At 45.1% G+C, this 19,986-nt stretch overlaps 2 protein-coding genes across 3 annotated transcripts; both read right to left on the bottom strand.

Moving 5' to 3' along the window:
- Nucleotides 1-24: 24 nt before the first annotated feature.
- LOC116330750 (transmembrane protein 272-like) lies at nt 25-4,805 on the bottom strand. Of its 2 annotated transcripts, none has more exons than XM_039609851.1 (5): nt 4,702-4,805; nt 2,745-2,820; nt 2,614-2,664; nt 2,365-2,529; nt 25-265 (listed from the first exon to the last, which is right to left on the bottom strand). In XM_039609851.1, the coding sequence occupies exons 1-5, from the start codon at nt 4,780-4,782 to the stop codon at nt 63-65; spliced, it is 576 nt and encodes a 191-aa protein (XP_039465785.1). In that variant the 5' UTR covers nt 4,783-4,805; the 3' UTR covers nt 25-62. The 2 variants fall into 2 exon arrangements, with proteins under 2 accessions (XP_039465785.1, XP_031609037.1); XM_031753177.2 differs by lacking the exon at nt 4,702-4,805 and adding an exon at nt 4,346-4,424.
- Nucleotides 4,806-7,213: 2,408 nt separating this feature from the next.
- Nucleotides 7,214-19,783, bottom strand: polr2a (RNA polymerase II subunit A). The gene is made up of 29 exons (XM_031753160.2): nt 19,462-19,783; nt 18,601-18,733; nt 18,374-18,510; nt 18,083-18,256; nt 17,710-17,991; nt 17,462-17,623; nt 17,149-17,369; nt 16,925-17,057; nt 16,711-16,835; nt 16,344-16,554; nt 16,033-16,242; nt 15,778-15,946; nt 15,580-15,674; nt 15,245-15,448; nt 14,933-15,155; nt 14,656-14,839; nt 14,352-14,523; nt 13,832-13,937; nt 13,336-13,541; nt 12,978-13,241; nt 12,651-12,858; nt 12,460-12,560; nt 12,258-12,362; nt 11,970-12,152; nt 11,640-11,843; nt 11,363-11,549; nt 11,138-11,251; nt 10,875-11,024; nt 7,214-10,695 (listed from the first exon to the last, which is right to left on the bottom strand). Exons 1-29 carry the CDS (start codon nt 19,546-19,548, stop codon nt 9,545-9,547), a joined length of 5,901 nt encoding a protein of 1,966 aa, XP_031609020.2. The 5' UTR covers nt 19,549-19,783; the 3' UTR covers nt 7,214-9,544.
- Between the last annotated feature and the right edge of the window lie 203 nt (nt 19,784-19,986).

Below are 19,986 nucleotides of genomic sequence, written 5' to 3'. Positions count from 1 at the left end.
GCCATATTACGACATGACATAAGATAACCTTTTAAATCTTTATTTCTAAAAATCATTAATCATCAATCATCAATATATGCCACCATCCATAAAGGCAAAACAAAAAAGCATGAGCAACAGGGACAGAACAGCAAGAAGCCTAAAAGGATGTAGTTCAGGTTCATGGTCCAGAAGGCAAACAGGTAGAGTGTTTTGTTGCAGTACATATCCGGGCTCGCTGTCTTATTGTAGCTGGGCTCATAGACGGAGTAGATCCACACGTTTCCTGAAAGACAGAGCAAAAATAAAATGTTTAATATAGAATTGAAGAGTTTCATGACTGTTATTTATTTCCTTTTTGCAGTGCACTTGTGTGATTCATTAACACAATGATGATGAATGTTTGTTATTATGGTACACCTACTATACTACTACCAACCTCTCACTGGATCAGGCAGCCATCCCATCCTGTCTAAAATCAGCCACAATCATCCCAGTGCCGAAGAAGTCTCCCATCTCCAGCCTGAATGATTACCGCCCTGTGGCCCTCACACCGGTAATCATGAAATGCTTTGAGAGACTAGTCCTTCAACACATCAAGGATTACCTCCCCCCAGAATTCGACCCCCACCAGTTTGCATACCGTGCAAACAGATCCACAGAAGACGCCATCGCCACAGCCCTCCACGCTGTGCTGAGTCACCTAGAGCAGCGGCAGAGCTACGTCCGAATGCTCTTTGTGGACTACAGCTCAGCCTTTAATACTATCATCCTGGACATCCTCATCAACAAACTGGTCACTCTTGGCCTCCCTCCTCTCACATGTGCCTGGATAAAGGATTTCCTCACAAACCGGCCCCAGACTGTGAGACTCGGCCCTCATCTCTCCTCCACTCCCACACTGAGCACTGGCTCCCCACAGGGCTGTGTGCTGAGCCCCCTCCTGTATTCTCTCTACACCCACGACTGCAGTCCGACCCACAACAACACTCTCATCATCAAGTTTGCTGATGACACCACGGTAGTCGGACTCATCTCAAAGGGAGACGAGGCAGACTACAGAGAGGAAGTCCTGAAGCTGGCAGCATGGTGTTCAGAAAACAACCTGGCACTGAACACCAAGAAAACCAAAGAGCTCATTGTTGACTTCAGGAGACACAGCACTGACTTGGCCCCCCTCTACATCAATGGGGAGTGTGTGGAGAGGGTCCACACTTTCTGGTTCCTTGGTGTCCTCATCTCTGCTGACGTCTCCTGGACAGAAAACATCTCAGCGGTCGTCAAGAAGGCCCAACAGTGGCTGCACTTCCTGAGAGTCCTCAGGAAGTACAAGCTGAACTCCAACCTGCTGCTGACCTTCTACCGCTCGTCCATTGAGAGCCTGCTAACCTACTGCATCACGGTATGGTACGGCAGCTGCACCAAGGCAGATAGAGTGAGGCTCCAGAGTGTAGTCAAGACAGCACAAAAGATCATCGGCTGCCCTCTCCCCTCCCTGATGGACATTTATTCCTCCCGCTGCCTCAGCAGAGCAGCAAACATTATCAAGGACAGCTCCCACCCTGGCTTCAACATGTTCAGCCTGCTTCCCTCAGGGAAGCGCTACAGGTGCATCAGCACAAAAACCCACAGACTCAAAAACAGTTTCTTCCCCAAAGCGATAACCACCCTGAACTCACACATGCACCGATAACACAGCCCCCCACTTCCCACTTCCTCTATGGACCACCACTATTTATACCAATTCTATGTGCAATAACTCAACTGTACATACATAACACTATTTATTACATATTACTTACGGCTTGTAAATTGTACATTTCATATATATATATATATACACATCTTCTTCCATATGTTAATACTGTCCATATGTATATAGCGCTGCAGAACTGTACCCCCCCCCCAGCATGTTCACACTGAGTAGGAGATGCTCTGTATCTCATTGTACAACTGTATAGTGACAATAAAGGCATTCTATTCTATTCTATTCTATTCTATATCTGTTTCTCTCACATGCTTTATTGGTTTTTTGGTGCTGATTGGTGCTGCCGATACCAAGAACTTTCATACATGAAATCAATGGATTCCATATTATTTGATTTACCTCTGTTCACCAGCAGAGTGAATTTAAAATCAAACAATCAAGATTTGACTGAAGTGCAGACAGTGTTAGTTTATTTAACAATGCAGCAACACACATAAATAGTGTGGTCTGGGGAAGGTAACCAAGGCAACCAGTGGAAGTAACATATAAGCAGTAAGATCAGGAATTAATTGGGTGAGAATGTCGGAAGTTTTTTACCTACATGCTGACTCTTACATTTGCTTTCTGGGAAGCAAACAAACAAAAACAAAACTGCTTTCTTCCATTTTTCAGCTTACCAGCAATGAACCAGCAGAAGACGAAGAGTGAAACGAGGCAGCTACAGGCGCTCCAGCGGATGCGGCGACACTGAAGGATGGAGAACAGCAAGGTCACCACTCCAATCACCAGCAGGTAGATGGGAATAAAGGGCTGCCTGGGACAGTCATGGAGGTTCAATGCTCCTTTTAGGACACAGAAAAATACCTAACTGTATACATTTATGAAAATGTCTACATCTGTCTAACAGTGAGTGCACCTGTGCTTACCAATGATGAGCTGAGCAATGTGCATGGCAAACAAAATCACCTGGAAACATCCTGAGGCAAAAGCAGAACACATATTAAAGTCATCTGTCTGATGATGGTCCTGCTGAGGTCAGCGTGGCACCAGTTCTTACCTACAACCGCAAATTGAGGTCTACGTCTGTGGACGTGTATCGGTGTGTCAGTCTCAAGCATCATCTCCAATGATAACTTTAAAAGGAGAAGACACAGAAGTTCAGCTTTTTTCACGACAATCACAAGACTCAAGTGACTCAAAAATCACAGAACAGCAGCAGTAAATGGAACCAGATGACCAAGCAAACTTTAAACAAAACCTTCCCCAAAGGGAAGTGGGTTTACACCCTGTAAATGCTGCTCATCAACAATTTACTAAAAACACTGTCGTAAAAGTGATGCTATACCTTGAGTTCCTCTTTTTTCAATGTCTTCAGTGAAATCTAGCAGAACATCAGGAAGTTAGAGATAACTCACTGCATATAAATGTGAGTCTCACCTTAGAATTCAGTGACATTTCTTCCTGTTTCCCCTTCATGTTTTGAAACCGTCTCTCATTTATGTTTTCTCAGCAGAAATAGATTTGACTTGCTGTTTAAAACTTCTGCTTATACAGGAACACTTTTACTCTCACCTTTACATTCTTCATCTGCAGTAAAATATAAGCTGAATATAAAAGTAAGGAAATTTGTGTGTGGTTGATTATTTCTTTATTGTAATAGTGCTTCTTGGCAAAAACAAAACAACAACAACCTTTCCGTTTTAGAGCTCTAGACTAACTTTTTGCCACGACTGCATTGGTGCGCCTAACTTTTTTTCTTAGGTGCACCAGCACAAAACAAAAGTTAGGTGCACCCAAATTTTTCAACCCCATTGCTTAAGCATGTGCACTTTTTTTTTTTTTTTTTAAAGTTGCTGTCCATACAGACATTATTGATTTGTAAATGATTAACTAACAATCTTGTCAACACAAAGTTCTTTATTTGGAGCACAGTTCTACAAGAAGGATAAGTTACTTAAAAAGTGCTTGTGTTTAAAGTGCTTTGGCACTTTTTTGGCACTATTTGGCAATATTGTAGACAACGTTAAACTTAATAATCACATCGGCCTCTTCTGACGACCGGTTTGCTGCTGACTGCTGCTTAAAGGCAGTGGGGAGAGGAGAAACTTGGGCAGCGCATTTATCGCAGCATATAATGTGCTTTCTGGATACACTGCTTTTTCAGCGTTCAGAGATTGATGGCTCTGTGTCAGAGCACTGGCTATGAATTTCAGACAGATCAGGCCTTAACGAAACGAATTCGTGACGATGTTTATCAAATGTGAAGCATGGTTTGGATCTTCTTTTGCTGCTGGTTCAGTCAGTTTTGGTTGGAGAGTGAAAAAAAAAACCTACAGCATCAGAATCTAGCGCAAAAAGTGATGTAAACACAAAGAGCGGACCCGCATCAGGATCTGTGCTTTCGACTTTCAGCCCCGACGGCGTGTCCGTGTACGCGCCGTTAGGTCAGAAAACCGACACCTCACTGACTCTGATTCTGACGTTTAAATGCCGAATCCGTTAACCTGCTCTCATTTACCGTTTTAGCTGTTTGGTGGTTGTTGAAATAGTTTTGTGAGCTTTAACCTGAGATTCTGGCGTTTCTGACAAAAATACATTTATACTTAAAAGTCGATTCAGGATTTAATGAATCGATATTGCGTTACTCAAGCTACTCACCTCCATCTATCCGTCCGCACTTTCAAATGTAGACAAGAAGAACTACAGAAATATCTGGACCACGGCCAATCAGAGAAGTCCCGCCCCTGACTATTTCTGATTGGTTTAGACCAAGATATGGGCATAATGTGTGTTTGTTGTTGTTGATCACATGGAGACTATCAGAGTTGCAGGAGACTTTTGTTTTTTTTGTTTTTTAGCTGAATGGGGATCTTCGATTTTTTATTTTTTGCACCGCTGAGAAATTGGTCGCACTCTAGAGCCCTGCCTTTTCACTCAAACGATGCTGCTGCTCAACCCATTTGTTGGTTGAGCAGCAGAGATGAGTGCGATGTTTGCGCCCATGAAAAACTTACCAAATCTTCTCTGCCAATGCCGAACAGTTTTGCTACTGGCTCCTGTTTTACAATTCTGATGGGCCACCTGTTTTGTGCCATGTTTGACTGAAGAGGGCCTATGGCACAGTTTCAGGCTGGTGTTCAGGAAAACCATGCTGAAGCTTTATTTGGAGCAAGCCCTAGTACCATCTCCAAGCCCCATAGGCTACACCCACACTGAAAACAGGCGGAACTAGAAGACCAACACAGAGGCTGGATGATTAGAGGCATTAGGGGGACATCTAGTGGCGTTTGAATATTATTGCAGTCAGTCAAGTGTGTTTTCTCTCAAGCACAGTGTGAAAATGTTATAAATATAAGAAGAGATGGCTCAGCCAGATGAATGCTACACTATGCTTCAGTACTTGAGGAGCTGTTGCACTAAATAAGAAAAAACAGTCCGTTTTTCTCTCAGTTAGTTTGAGGGCTTTAATTTGTTTACTCATGCCAGGATTAGTGACCTCCAATTAGTGCAGGTGATGACATAATTTACAGTCTCACTAATTCTAAAAATCCAGTAAATAACCCTCTGCAGTTTGACTTTTTTTGACTCCGAAAGTCAAAGCAGTGCCTGCACACATACCTGAAAGTAAGAAGGTAGTCCTCCCACCTAAAGAACTGCACACCACATCTGCAGAATCCCATAATTTCAAACATTACAGACTCACGGTGATTAAGAAATATCAACAGCAACATTAAAACATTCAAAGTTTACCATGTTCCTACTTTTTGCAGCTCAACATCTTGAGGTTAATGTGAAGTCTAACAGGGCAGAGGTAAGACTTGTTGGCGACAGCTACATCTGCCTGTAGCTCAGAGTACCCACACTCGAGCGGAGAACTCAGCGGAGGAACTCGGTGACGAAGCGAGAAAGTTAGTTTATATTTCCTGGTAATGATTTGCAAACTTGGTGGATAAAGGAAAGAGCGATCGTGCTTGTAGAGTGGGGTTCATGTAGCACGTCTGCTTCAGGTTAGGCAATCTCAAACACGAGCACAAAGAGGAGGAAGTCCGAAGATTTTCTCCTCCTTGTACATGATTCTGTTGCTTATCAAGTCACTGACTTTAGCTGAATACTGGCTGCATACTGAACGTATGTTCACGACTCTTACCCAAGGCACTCCAGCTCCCACTGGGAGAGGAGGTTTTTGCAGGGGGGCAAAGACTTTGAGATCCACTCAGCCTCCTGCTGGACACCGTCTTCCTCGACTTGAAGCTTGTCAGTGCTGACGTGACTGTGATAGAAAGTCAAAAACAGTGCAGCCACAGACATGAAACCACAGATGTACGGGAGGCGAGCACAAACATCAACATGATGTTTGAAATCAGCTCAAAGCAGGAGCAAACACTGAAAGGATCTCACAGTGATGAATACACAGGAGAATAAGCACAAAGCAATCAATGAGCTTCAAACAGGAACACATTAAAAGGACCTCATACCTCAGATCTGTATTCATCTGTCACAGCTTCATTTTTAAGACTGGTGGGAGTTTACACCTCTGACAGCATCAGGCTCTCTAATTTATAGATCCATAAGGGATGAATTTACTGAATTTCCCAGAGGAACCCACCTGAGGGATTAATAGTTCTATCTAAATAAGATGATGAAGAAAATGTCCCAAAATGATGATGTAAATCAAACATGCTTTCAGAGTGAGTCTCCAACACACGAGGAAAATGGGAATCAAGTAATAATCTGGACTTTCCTAATGAAAGTTTGTCAAACATGATTCCAAATCACTGACTCAAAGGCTTCCTTTTAAAGACTCCGCAAATAAGTCACTGCCATCTTGCGGCCACAAGATGGCAGTGACGTAAAGGTTGGCTGCAAAGAGGGAGACCTTTCCTGACAGAAGCTGTTTAATATGAAAGCAGAGAGAGCTTTACTTGTTAATTCATGTGTAACTTAAAACTAAGTAATCCTGGACAAAACTGCCTTTTTTCCCGGCTTCTGAGACTAAGTGGCTTCAGTCTGCTCATTCTACCAAACAGTTTTGATTGGTGGAATCCTGCAGAAATGATTGTCCTCCTGGAAGGCTCTCCTCTCTCCACAGAGCGAGGTGGAGCTCTGTTAGAGTGACCATCAGGTTCTTGGTCACCTCCCTGACTGGTCAGGCGGAGAGCTCTAGGAAGAGTCCTGCTGGTTTACAAACTTCTTCCATTTAGAGATGAAGCTGCTGAGTTCATAGGGACCTCCACGCCTTGATACAATCCTGTCATAGAGATCAGCCGACAATTCACTGGACTTACTGTGTGCAGAATTTTGAGATGAAAAGTGAATTTAATCTATTTTGGAGTAAGACTGTGAAATGACAAAATATGGCACAAGTAAATGGCTGAGAATACTTTCCAGATGCATTCCAAGTTTCTCCATTCAATTTACATTTTATTAGCAGGAAAACTGAATGCTGCAAATCAGATTTATAAGTGCCTGAAATAAAAATCACCATAATTACTAAATGTAGATGCTGATTTAAAAAAGACAAAACTATTTTATAGTAAAACTTTTATTCGGTTTTTTCAAGTCAAAAACAAAGAACAGATACAGAGAATGAGATCATGACTTGATTTCTATACAGTGGCAACTTTAATTTAAACCTTCCTTTGCCCACACATGTAAAGTCATTCCTCAGCTTTACACCCTGCATCACCTTTCATTCACACACACACACTCTCATTCATTCACACTGGGAGTCCCGATGACCTGCATTGACAGAACAGCACATATTTAAGACTACAGGATTGGATGCAGACGTAGTGGACAAAATCTTACAGCGCCCACCGAGTTATTTACCGAGTGCAGTGACCAAACCCGCTTTCTGTCAAAGGCCAGAGGGATGCAGTCCTTTCAATTCAACACCCACTGGGGAAGCAGTGTTTTACAAAAGTAGACATTTGAACATTTTCAGAACAAAAACCCAACCGATGCCTCGGGACTCCCAATCACATCCAACACCTGCTCTCCTCCCTATGATTCCCCTCGTCACAGGTACACTTGTAGAAAGAAAAAACAAAAACACTGATTTTCAGAAATGAGGATCACTCGTGGATGAAGAGGGAAAAGGGAAGGGGATCCAGCAAGTCCAAAATATTCAGATGAGTTTTTCCATCAGGGGTACAGACTGTTCCCTGACATCACCAAAGCACGAGAGAAAGCACCCGCACTGAAAAGAAAGCTCACACTAATGTAGTGGGTAACAGTGTTTTAAAGAGAGGCCAAAGGCGCAGTTTCTCTGGACGATCTCTGCTTTCAAAGAAAAAAAATCGTTACTCTTACCGAGGACAAAATAAAAATAAGTTCAACCTTTCCTCTATCACAACCTGGTGACATCGGGCGAAATGCGATACAGCTGAGAGTGAACAGAAAAGTAAATCGTGAGTGGGAGAAAAATGTAAAAAAAATAAAGCACTCCTCCTTCACCCCCTGCCCTCTTCATCCACAGTGTGTGAACATGAGCCTCCTGGAAACAGGTTTACAAAAATCACCAAAAGCAAACAAGTAAATTCTTACTTTGTCTCTATTCACACAGAATAGTAGTTAACTTTCTTTCTTAAATAGTCCAAATAAACCTGTGTACACATCAGCTATCAGATGGGACAATGATTAGTGAAAAGCCAGATGGATGTGGAAAAAAAAGAGAAAAAAAAAGAAGCTCAAACTAAAGCTTGATCAAAATGTTTCAACATGTGCTACTCATGCAAACAGTGACAGAAGCAGCAATGCCAAACTAATATCCCTCATCCACGGCTGCCCCATTTCCTCCTGAACTCAAAAGTAAAGACAATCCTTCTATTTTATTTAATAGAAATCTTTAAATTCTCCCGCATCAGGGGAAGATCATTTGGAAAAGTTTTCTTTTTTTTTTTGCTTTTGATGCACAAGTCTCCAAAATAGCAGAGGACAATAGGATGCTGGTGGGTGTTTATGACATCATTCAGCACTCTGGGGTGTGAAGGAGGAAGAGGGCGATGGGTACATACGCTTATGTAGTCGAAGATGCTCTGAATGAGAAGCGTCTTTTTTTTTGTATAAACTGCATACCAGTTTCTCTCTCCTGTAATGGTTGCGTTAATGGAGACGACATGTTTTAATGTAATCGCACTCGAACCCCCAAAACCAACTTGCAGCAAGTGTTCTTTTACAAAAGCAGGAGGGGAAAAAAAAAAAGAGCGGGGGATCTCACAAGATACACCTCGGTGAAATGTGCAGTAAACAAAAAGGCGCAGGCTAACCCTCCTCGATTTTCCTTCCAGCTTATGCTTTTGGTGATGAATACAATCCGCTTAGCTTTTCGGAAAAGGCTTTTGGCAATATGTACGCGTTCCAGGAACCAAACAAAACATTTAAAGAATAAGAGCAAGAGAGAGAGACTGGATGCAGCACACTATAAAGTTAAAAAGAGACTCATTTCCCCCTCCACAGTTTAAATATTCACCACATCTTCCTCTCCTTTTCATTCTCTTGAGGGATTCTCAGTTTTGCTTCAACACCCCATGTGAAAATTAAAAAACTATTTCAAAAAGGCAGCCTCTTATTTTTTCCTTCAGGCAAAGCAGTTCAAGTCTTTCACATAATAGTTTTGAACTTTTTTGGGGGGGTGGGAAGGGTTAAAGACGAGGCGGAGGCAGCTCCTTCAGATGATCCCAAGCTTGAGTTTTCCTCACAGGAAATGATCACATTTGGGACCCTCCAGTGGCTAAAAGCTCCGTCACCTCCAGCTGTTTAAAGATGCTGTCCGTTTAGTTGTCTCCCACGAGGTGATGGAGCTTCGTCCCCGTTCTGTTTTTCTTTTAGCCGCCTCCCCTTCTCCTCCGCGGCTCATCAGTTGTTCTCCTCATCGCTGTCGTCAGGGCTGATGGCCGGGCTGTAGGTGGGGGAGGTGGGGCTGTATCCAGGGGAGGTGGGGCTGTATGTCGAGCCTTTGGGACTAGTCGGCGAGTATGTGGGAGATGTGGGTGAGTATTTGGGTGAAGTTGGGGAGTAAGTGGGGGATGTAGGAGAGTATTTGGGGCTGGTGGGGGTATAGGTGGGGGAGGTGGGGGAGTAGGTGGGAGAGGTGGGGCTGTATTTTGGAGTCGTCGGAGAGTAAGTAGGAGAAGTGGGAGAGTACTTCGGCGATGTTGGGGAGTACTTTGGTGAGGTGGGGGAATATTTGGGGGAGGTGGGGGTGTACTCCGGGGAGCTGGGGCTGTATGAAGGCGAGGTCGGAGTATATTTGGGTGAGGTGGGGGAGTAAGAGGGCGAGCTGGGGCTGTATGATGGTGAGCTGGGCGTGTAAGTGGGCGACTGCGGGGTGTAGCGTGGACTGGAAGGCGAGTATGACGGAGAGGTGGGTGAGTATGAGGGAGAAGTGGGTGAGTAGTTGGGGCTGGTCGGGGTGTAGTTGGGAGAAGTCGGGGAGTAAGACGGCGATGTCGGGGAGTAAGATGGGGAGGTAGGGGAGTAACTGGGTGAGGTGGGGGTGTAGTTTGGTGATGTGGGGCTGTAGCTCGGGCTGGTCGGCGAGTAGGAAGGAGACGTGGGGGAGTACGAGGGGGAGGTGGGCGAATAGGATGGAGAGGTGGGGGAGTAAGAAGGCGAGGTGGGAGAGTAAGAAGGTGAGGTGGGTGAATAGCTGGGCGACGTCGGGCTGTAGCTCGGCGACGTCGGGCTATAGCTGGGCGAAGTGGGAGAGTAGGAGGGGGAGGTGGGGGAGTAAGACGGAGAGGTGGGGGAGTAGGAGGGAGACGTCGGAGAGTAGGAAGGAGACGTGGGTGAATAGGAAGGAGAAGTTGGGGAGTAACTGGGCGAGGTGGGCGAGTAGGAAGGAGATGTCGGGCTGTAGTTGGGGCTGGTGGGAGAGTAAGAGGGAGATGTGGGGGAGTAGGACGGAGAGGTAGGGGAGTAGCCCGGGCTCTGTGGGGTGTAGCCGCCTGGGGAACGAGGCTCGTAGGCGGGGGAGGTGGGGGAGTAGTTTGGTGACATGGCTCCACCTAAAGAAGACAAGATATTTTAGAGACGAGTAAGAAACCATCCAGGATCAGTCTTTGATTCTAATGCATGGAGATTTAACATCCTTAAAAAGCAACAACTGGATTTAAAGACATTTTGAAGCGCGTATCTAAGCTAACAGCCCAAACAAGAGATCAGATGTGCCCAGTCAGTGTCTAACCTGGAGACGGGATGTATGGGCTGGCAGGTCCCGGAGATCCTGGAGAGCCAGGAGTGGGAGACCAAGCAGGGGAGTAACCAGGAGAGAAGCCACTTGCGTCTGATGCTGCACTGGGGGAGAACCCTGCTCCTCCAGGGGTCATGCCGCTGCCTGGAGGATAAATTAAAAATCAAACATCAGTAAATAAAGAACAAAATAAAAAGAACCACAAAGCAATGTAGGCACACACACACACACACACACACACACACACACACACTTACCGACACTGGGAGACCAAGCGCCATAGGCTGGGGTAGCTCCCGTGTTCCATGGGGTCATAGCAGGGGACATGCCGCTCATGGGACTGGGCACAGTGCCGAAGAACATTCCTGTGGCTGCAAATCAGATGGAGACGGGATGTAAATATCGTGACAAAAATAAAAAATAAAAATCTGCAATACAAACAATCCCTGGTTCTATCCAACAGACGTTTCCCCCCCACTTACGTCCAGCCACACTGATGCCGGGTATGTTTGTGGGAATCTCCATGCCGTATTTGCACTTCTCAGCGTCCAGCAGGAGGTCAAAGCAGCCCGTCCCCGCTGGGGCTAGCTGGCCAAGCATGATATTCTCTGACACACCCTTCATGGGATCGCACTCTCCATGGGATGACGCCTCCATCAACACATCCACCTAAAGAGAAAAACAAAAAAAGAAAATAACTATGAGGAAAAAAATCTTCATGATTCAGATTAAAAATAATTCAGCAGTTCGTTCTCGTACCGTCTCCTCGAAGGAACACTTCATGAGTGGCCCCGTGTCTTGGCGGTTGATGCCGTGACGGGTGATGGCCATCAAGTGACCTCGGCAGGTCATGGTGTCACAGAGCAGAGCCAAGTGGCGGTAGTTGACGTAGGAACCGTCGAAGGAGATGACGTGGTACAACTCCCTCTCCAGAGCCTTTCGCACAGCCTCAATTCCCAAGACCTAACAGAGAGAAAGAGCAGGAGAGGAGAGGGAAAAGTAAATAAGGAGGACAACAAAAACAAACAAACAAAAAAACAAAACTGCATTTTGCTCCATTGAGATGAAACCATTTTTATGCTTTTGTACCGTGAATATCTCCACAATGTCGTTGGAGGTGGTCCTGACGGGATCGACGTCTTTCTCGCTGAGCACTCTCATGAGACTCACTCCGTCCGTCTCGAGGATCCACTCCTGCAGGGCTTTGAACTCACCGTCCTCAGTGATGATGATCTTCTTCTTATTGTCAGTTTGGGGCAAGTGCATGTACACCTGAAGGAGAGGAGGTGGGCCTTTAGCTTATAATCAGGCTTTAGTGATGAGTCCGAGAACATTAACTTTCCTGCAGCAATCATTAAAATGTGCCTTATCCATTACCTTGCTGATCTGCTCGATGCCCTGCAGAGTCATGTCTGTCAGCATGTTGGACTCGATGCACCTCAGGAAGACGTCGTCATCCATCTTGTCCACCACCTCCTCGTCCTAGGCAGGAAACAAAAATTAAAAATAAATAAAATGAATAAAAATAAAATCTGACTAGAGTGAATTTACTGTTATTAAAATCATCACTGCTGCCCACCTCCTGGAACTTGTTTTCATCACTGTTCATGATTCTGATTCGCAGCACCAGCTTCTCAGCGTTGTCGTCGTTGAAGATGCAGTTGAGGTCTTCTCCAAAACCTGACAGAGACGCCACAGTTACATTACGGTAAATTCATTCTGAAAATGGAAAATTAAAAAAGAAAAGGAAAATTTGTGTCCACACCGCACCTGCATTGATTTTCTCTGCAATCTGCTCCATAGTCAGTTTGCGATCTGTCATGTGCTTCCGGTCGAGCTCGATGCGCAGGAGCCACGGCGAAATGCGCGTCACGTCGAAGTCGGGCATCTCGTAGTAGACGTTCACCCACTCCTGGTCCTCAGCCACCACCGTGTTCTGCGGGTTGGGGTCGTAGTAGATGGCGGTGTTGGCAGTCACCTGAGAGAAAAAGAATCCAGCTTGTACATTGTACCGAACAATTTTCTGAAAAATGACATTTCCTGTAGCTTCCTCTACATCCCATCAAAATAAAGGTACATTCGATGACTTCCTCTTACTTTTCTCAGTGTTGTGTGCTCCAGCCGACAGAGGATATCTTTGGCCCTCTCTGCATCACGTGCTGCCTGACCCAGCAGGAAAACAGTCAGTGAAGGCGTCTTTGGCCTCTTCGAAATGTTGATCAACTCCTTCAGACGGGGCACACCGAGTGTTACGTTCTTGGCGGACACGCCGGCGTAGTGGAAAGTGTTCAGGGTCATCTGAGTGGCTGGCTCTCCCAGAGACTGAGCGGCCAGAGCACCCACCATCTCACCAGGGTGAGCCTGGAAAAGGAGGTGCAGGAAAACAAAACATGATGTTCACCTGTCCAGAAGCCTAAAAGCTCTTAAACCCCTCACGTCAATGTGCTAAACTCACGATAGACTGGTTGAACTTGGTCTCAATCTCTCCCAGCAGCCAGTCGAAAGCCTCGGTGGACAGCCTGAACTCCTCGGTCATGCGCTTGGAGCACAGCGTGGAGCGCAGGTGGATGTTAAAGAGCAAGGTGGCGTTCTGCTGGGCCTGTCTACTCAGAGGGTCGTCGCCATTCACAATCACCAGCTTCCTACTCAGGTCGTGAACACCTGAGGATACAAATGCACAAAGACTGAAATTTTGTCTACAGTGGTGTACGCTACAGAGAAAATAAACACCTGTCCTCCCTGTCAGTACACTGGAGCTATGATGATCTAATCATTACGCTTGTTATATAACAGGCAGGAATTCACCAAGTGGCTTTACAAAGCTTTAAGAAGCACCTGAGGCCAGGTCATGACCTCTCAGCTCTAACAGCCAGCGACGCCTCCACACGCACAACTCATCCTCGAACATAAAGAGCTGCAGCTTCAGTGAGGTTTCTTATTTTTAAGCTTACCCTCGACCACTCTGAGAGGATGGAGGTCTGTCGGAGTTCGGGGGTTGATTCGGAAGATCTTCTGAGCGTTCCAGATCATTCTGGCCAGGTTGCACGGCAGCACCACCTGCAGGTGAAGCAGCATAGCAGAATGAGTATTTCTGCACTCTCGGTAGTCAAGCTGACCAGTTGTCCCACTTTGTGTGGGACAATTCAGCCAGTGTCCCATATTTTGACTGGCTCCGGTTTATAAAAGTGAACACATCTCTCAGAGGAAATGTCTGGCCCAAAAAAAGAAAAGAAATATGCTGATTTATGTATGTATCCTCACGAATGATTAGCAGACAGAAACATGGTCGAAAGAAAAGTGGGTGCACAAAAGTCCACAGACAGTCCAGCTTTTATTTATTAGTTTAAGAATGTGTGAATCAACCTCAAATGTCATTTAAGGGCCATTTAAGGTTGTTTTTAGATGCTTTAGTTTTTATTTTGGGCTGTAGAGTCAAAGAACAGACACATCTATTACTGTGATCTCACACACCTTACTGTCGCCTGTGGGGAAAATTGCTCGTAGAATCTCCCTGTCCTCCTTCATCTTATCAAACTCCCTTTCCAAGGTGCCCTGCACATGAGCGTTGGTCATCACGTCTTTCACCACGTCTTCTTGCAGCGTTCGCCTCAGTGCTCGCTCATTTGTGCAGTCAAATTTGAACCTGGAAATATCAGATGAGGCATGTTAACCACTTTAAAAAAAACTGAATAAAATACTCAGCACAGATCTTAAAATCATTTTAAAACTCCAGGTCTGTGACTGAACACATGCAGCTGTCAGGTGTGTGACTCACTTCTTTTCAAAGGCTTTGTGCGAGGGTTTCACTGTTGCCAGGTTTTGGAACTCTACATTCTCTCCCGCCAGGCCGTCCTCACCGTATCGCAGCTGCACCACCTGATTGATGGAGTTTCGCACTGTGCCATCGTACTTCACCATCACAGACTCCATAGACTTGATCAGACGACGCTGGATGTAACCTATAAATGGGACATTTATGTTTTTTTCCTTAAACATCTTGTACTGCGTTTACATTTTATTCTCCATTTTTCAGTCAGACTGTCCGGACTTACCAGTCTCAGCTGTCTTGACAGCTGTATCAATCAGACCCTCTCTGCCTCCCATGGCGTGGAAGAAGAATTCTGTTGGTGTCAGGCCAGCCAGGTAGGAGTTCTCCACAAAACCTCTGCTCTCAGGACCGTAGTCATCCTTGATGAAGTGAGGCAATGTGCGATGTTTGAAGCCGAACGGGATTCTCTTACCCTCCACGTTCTGCTGCCCCACCACAGCAATAACCTGAATAAGGAGGAAAGACAAGTCAGGTGTCTTGAACTCTACTCAAATCCAATTACTCTAATGCAAGGTGGTAAGGAGGACTCCTTTACCTGTGAGATGTTAATCTTTGAGCCCTTAGATCCAGCCACCACCATGGACTTGAAGTTGTTGTACTCGGACAGAGACTTCTGGGCAGACGATCCCGTTTTGTCTCGAGCGTCGTTAAGGATGCGATTCACCTGGTTCTCAAAGGTCTGCCTCAGTGTGTTACCAGGGGTCGGCTCCAGCTCATTGTTGTGAGCTTTCTCAATGACCTGGTAGACAGAGAGTCAAAGAAAAATTATTTTCCTGTATAAAATTTCCCTCGATTATCTGCAAAAACTGATGAACCAGCTAAATAGGAATCAGTCCCGAGTTTCAGACGTTTGTGAAATATTGTTCTTACTTCTATCACATCCTGTTTGGCTTTCTTGATCGTATTCTGGATGTCAAGGTACGTCTTGGCATCAGCAATAGAGTCACCAATACCAATGGAATGACCTGTTAAAATAGAAGGGCTTATTATAAAAAGAATCAATTTGATAAAATGTATTTAATGTGTATTCAGAAATATAGTGATAAAGGTCTACTTCTAATTTCGCACCCTCGATGAGCAGCCAGTTGTTGACCACAGTCTGAATGTTGGAGTAGAAGAGTCGGGTGATGTCATGGCCCATTTCCAGGTAGGAGATGTGGACGAGGGAGCCAGCTGATGTTCCCAGGGACTTCTTACACAGGATGCCCATGATCAGCTCGCCGTTCTCCACTATAACCTGATGAAAGAGATCATAAAGAGTTTACTTATAGTGTAATAAGTTTCCAGTCTGTAACTGATACATAGACGGTCTGGCCTTTGTACCTTAGTGTCGCCGGGTGATATGTGCTTGTAAGGGCCGCTGTCCTCGTCGTCAGGGTGGGTGCTGTGTGTGCGGATCACATTAATGTGTCCTGGAATGATAAGACTGAAGATCTGCTTGCCAGTCCACAGAGGACGAGGTTTGAGAATGGCCGGCTGAGGCATTTTCCCATCCCAGGTGGAGAGGAACATGAGGAGATTCATCACTTCACCCTGTAACAGGGGATAAAAAAAATTAAATGAGTACAAAAGGCACTGTGCATTTAGGATCCTTTAAGAGAAATAACTGCTGGTGATGAAACAAATCTCCTTACCCTCTCCAAGAAGACGTCCCTTTTGGTGAATTTGCGAACAGCAGTCAGAGTGTCCTGCACGATACCCATGACGGGCCTGTTAGACTGCGGTGTGACGATCATACGAGGCACCATGGCCAGCTCCTGAATCTCTGCCCTCGTCTCCAGGGACTGTGGCAGGTGGAGGTTCATTTCATCACCGTCAAAGTCAGCATTGTAGGGGGTGGTGACACTGGATGGAGACGAGATGATGGGCTGTTAGAAACGCTAAAACACTTGTATTACAGCTATGTGCAATTGACAACAAATATAGTCAAAGATTTACTAAACAAAACGAATTCCAGATACTCAGATTACTTTCAAGACAAGAAGACGAATCATTTAGTACCTGAGGTTGAGTCGAAATGTGGACCACGGCAGAATCCGAACTCTGTGCCCCATCATGGACATTTTATGTAGTGTAGGTTGTCGGTTGAAAATGACAATGTCCCCGTCACACATGTGTCTCTCCACCTACACAGAAAAAAGTGCTTTTTAGTCAGAACAGATACACAGGATTGCAAATCAAGTCAGGCTTTAATTATGTATTTTTTCCTTCTTACCTTGTAGCCAATTTGCAGATGAAGGTCACTTGGTTTTGGGTGAAATCGCAGGTCAATTCTGTCTCCATTGTCGCGGATGATGTATTTGGCTCCGGGATACTGGCTGTTTCCTCGTCGCACCAGCTCTTGCAATCTGACAGACATCATCCGAATGAATTAGCTGACACAAGTTCACTTCAAATTAAAAAATTCTTGAAGGCACAAATCATTAAATAAAAACTTACCTGTCTATATTGAAAGGTGTGACTATTTCTGGGAAGGTCATGTTGGCAGCGATGGATCGTGGTACGCCCACTTGGTCGATTTGCAGGTTGGGATCTGGGGTGATGACGGTTCGAGCTGAGAAGTCCACACGCTTCCCCATCAGGTTACCTCGCACTCGCCCCTCCTTCCCCTTTAGACGCTGTTTTATGGACTTAAGAGGGCGGCCAGACTTTTGCATTGCCTGATGTAGAAAAACATTGGTTATAGCAGATGATATTGGGCTCACATAAATGCTTCTCTGTTTTGTTACGGTGCCAGAAAGTACACACATACTCTTGGCAAGCCTGGCAATTCATTGTCCACCATAGTGGCAACATGAAACTGAAGCAGCTTCACATCTTCAGCTATGACGTGAGCAGCCGCACCACTCTGCTCATTTCTTCTCAGCTGGTTGTTGATCTTGACGATGTCGGCCAGTTTGTGGGTCAAGTCATCCTTTAAAACAGAAGTTAAGTAAGCCATGATGATTTAAGAAGCTCTCACATATATGGGAGGGAAAAAAAGTCTCAGTTGTCCTTTACCTGGTTGCGAGCTGAGCCCTGCATCACTACAGCAGGCCTTACAGCAAGTGGAGGCACAGGCAGCACAGTTACAATCATCCACTCTGGTCGGGCGAACTTGGGGTCCATGCCCAAGATGATGTCTTCTTCATCCGAGATGCGCTTGAAGATCTCATGCACACGCTCGGGACTCAGCAAGATTTTCTTCTCCTGTGAGTCCTCATTAACGTGTTTCCACTCAGCATACAGCTCCAAGCCGGAGCGTTTAATGCGTGGTTGATAGCGCCCACAGCCCCCGTGACCCTATGTAAAACATAAGGGAAGGATGAGCTTAAATAGCTGAGCCTTTCCACGAATGTTTGTACACGGTGACTAAAAGGCCCCACCCAAATACCTTCTCCTTGGTGAGATCCTCCTCCGTCTCCTGCTGCTCCATTCCAAATTTGTTGTCCATCTCCTCTCCGCCTTCACAGATGTTTTTTCCTTTGCACAACTCGTAGACGTGGGTCAAACGCTTCCTGGGCTGTCCTTTGGATTTTGCGAGGATGTCTTTGATCTTGGGATTGTTCTATAGGTTAACAGTAATGGATTAAGGTGTTTTAAGAATCAAAACTTGAAACATCAGGACAGAAATAAGTTTGTTTTTCTAGTGAAACGTCAGTACTGTATTACTACTACTACTTACTGAATCCACTAGCAGCTTGGAGCAAAAGAAGCAGACGCACCGAAGAACCTTCATAATCTTGGATATGAAGCCAACGTGGAAAACTGGTTTTGCTAGTTCTATGTGGCCAAAGTGGCCTGGACATTCAGTCATGTTGCCTGAAGAAACAGAAGCAATGTAAACAATATGACATCATGGCCCACCTTTAAAAGAGTATATAGGGACAATAAATGCTAAATTGACAATACCTGCACATGTCTGACATCTCCCAGTTCGCTCTATGACCCCCTGTCTCGGATCCATAAGGCCACCAAGTTTCGGACGTCCTCCTTCTGTTGTTTCGGGGTACTTGATTCCCCCTTCTGTGACGGACATCCGTTTCTGAGGAGAAAACAAAGCAAAGTAAATGACTTTTTTTTTTCACATTACTGATCATGTCTCAAAAATCAATAAATTTTGATTTTGTAAGTTCTTTCAATAATATAATAAAGTAAAATATAAATTAAAAAGTAACACGTGTACACGCCACGTAACACGTGTTGTTTCGCTAAAAACTGTGCGTGAAAAAACATGAAACTCTGCCCACGATAACTTCATATTGAACTTTTCGCTATATGAAAAATCACAAAAAATGCAAACCAAGAAACTGATCAAATATCAGTCGTGCCACGTTTAAAAAACGACTTTCGGGTTTAAAAGTGCTCTATGAGTTTATTGAAGTAACGATGCCTTTATTGTGTTAAGATTCAAACAGGCAATGAACACATCAAAGAGCTTCACAGACACCAAAATACTATCTCCACACTGGGCCCAGTTATCAAAACGCCTTAATAAAAGGGGGTTTCATTCATGTGATAGCATGGATTTATTTAAATAGTGATGTGCTTTAAGTTCTCAAACTTCCTGCAACATGCTAGTTAGCTCAAGCTAGCTGAACTTACTGTTAGCTAGCTAGGCTATGCTAACAATAGGATTTCCTCGTTGTAAACAGAACCATGTCGTTGCCCTATATTTTAAATTACACGATAATTCGAGACACTAACGTAACTTATGTGATATGTAATAGAATTTAAAATACGAAAATCCCACCCTCCATAAATAAAACCTACAAGTTCATCTGGGCTGATGATGCCGAATTGAACTCTCTTGATCGTGCGCAATGGGCATGCGCTGTCGCCGGAGGGCGGTCCGTGCATCCTGTCTATTCAAAGAGACGCGTCCTTCCTCGGCACGCCGCTTTGTGAGCAGGAACAGCCTTTAAATTGTCACCACGACTCTGGTCAGGCCGCCAACGGTGACCGGAAAGTCTCCGAAGGCGATAGTCCAGGGACCTCTGCTGTCGGTTGCCTTTAAAGCCGAGTTAATTTTGTTTAATCACATATAAGCTGACTACCGACTGTTCCCCTCCCTTTTTTTGATCCACACTCTGGAGCGCTCTAAGCGCTACTGAGTGTTGAGAGGTCCAACGCTTGCTTATATAGATTGAGTCTTACTACGGGGTGGCCCACTCACAAAGACAGGGGCTGACTCTTCGGAAGGTGGGACGTGGATACCCGTAGTAAAACGCTCATTGGCCATTCAAGCCAGTTAAATGAATAATCAATTTTATTGCACGTAAAACCAATTGGAGGGCA

This window comes from Oreochromis aureus, linkage group 3, assembly GCF_013358895.1.
Source record: "Oreochromis aureus strain Israel breed Guangdong linkage group 3, ZZ_aureus, whole genome shotgun sequence".
Taxonomy (NCBI): domain Eukaryota; kingdom Metazoa; phylum Chordata; class Actinopteri; order Cichliformes; family Cichlidae; genus Oreochromis; species Oreochromis aureus.
The sequence above is the reverse complement of the archived record's forward strand: the minus strand, read 5'-3'. Positions and strand labels throughout refer to the sequence as shown.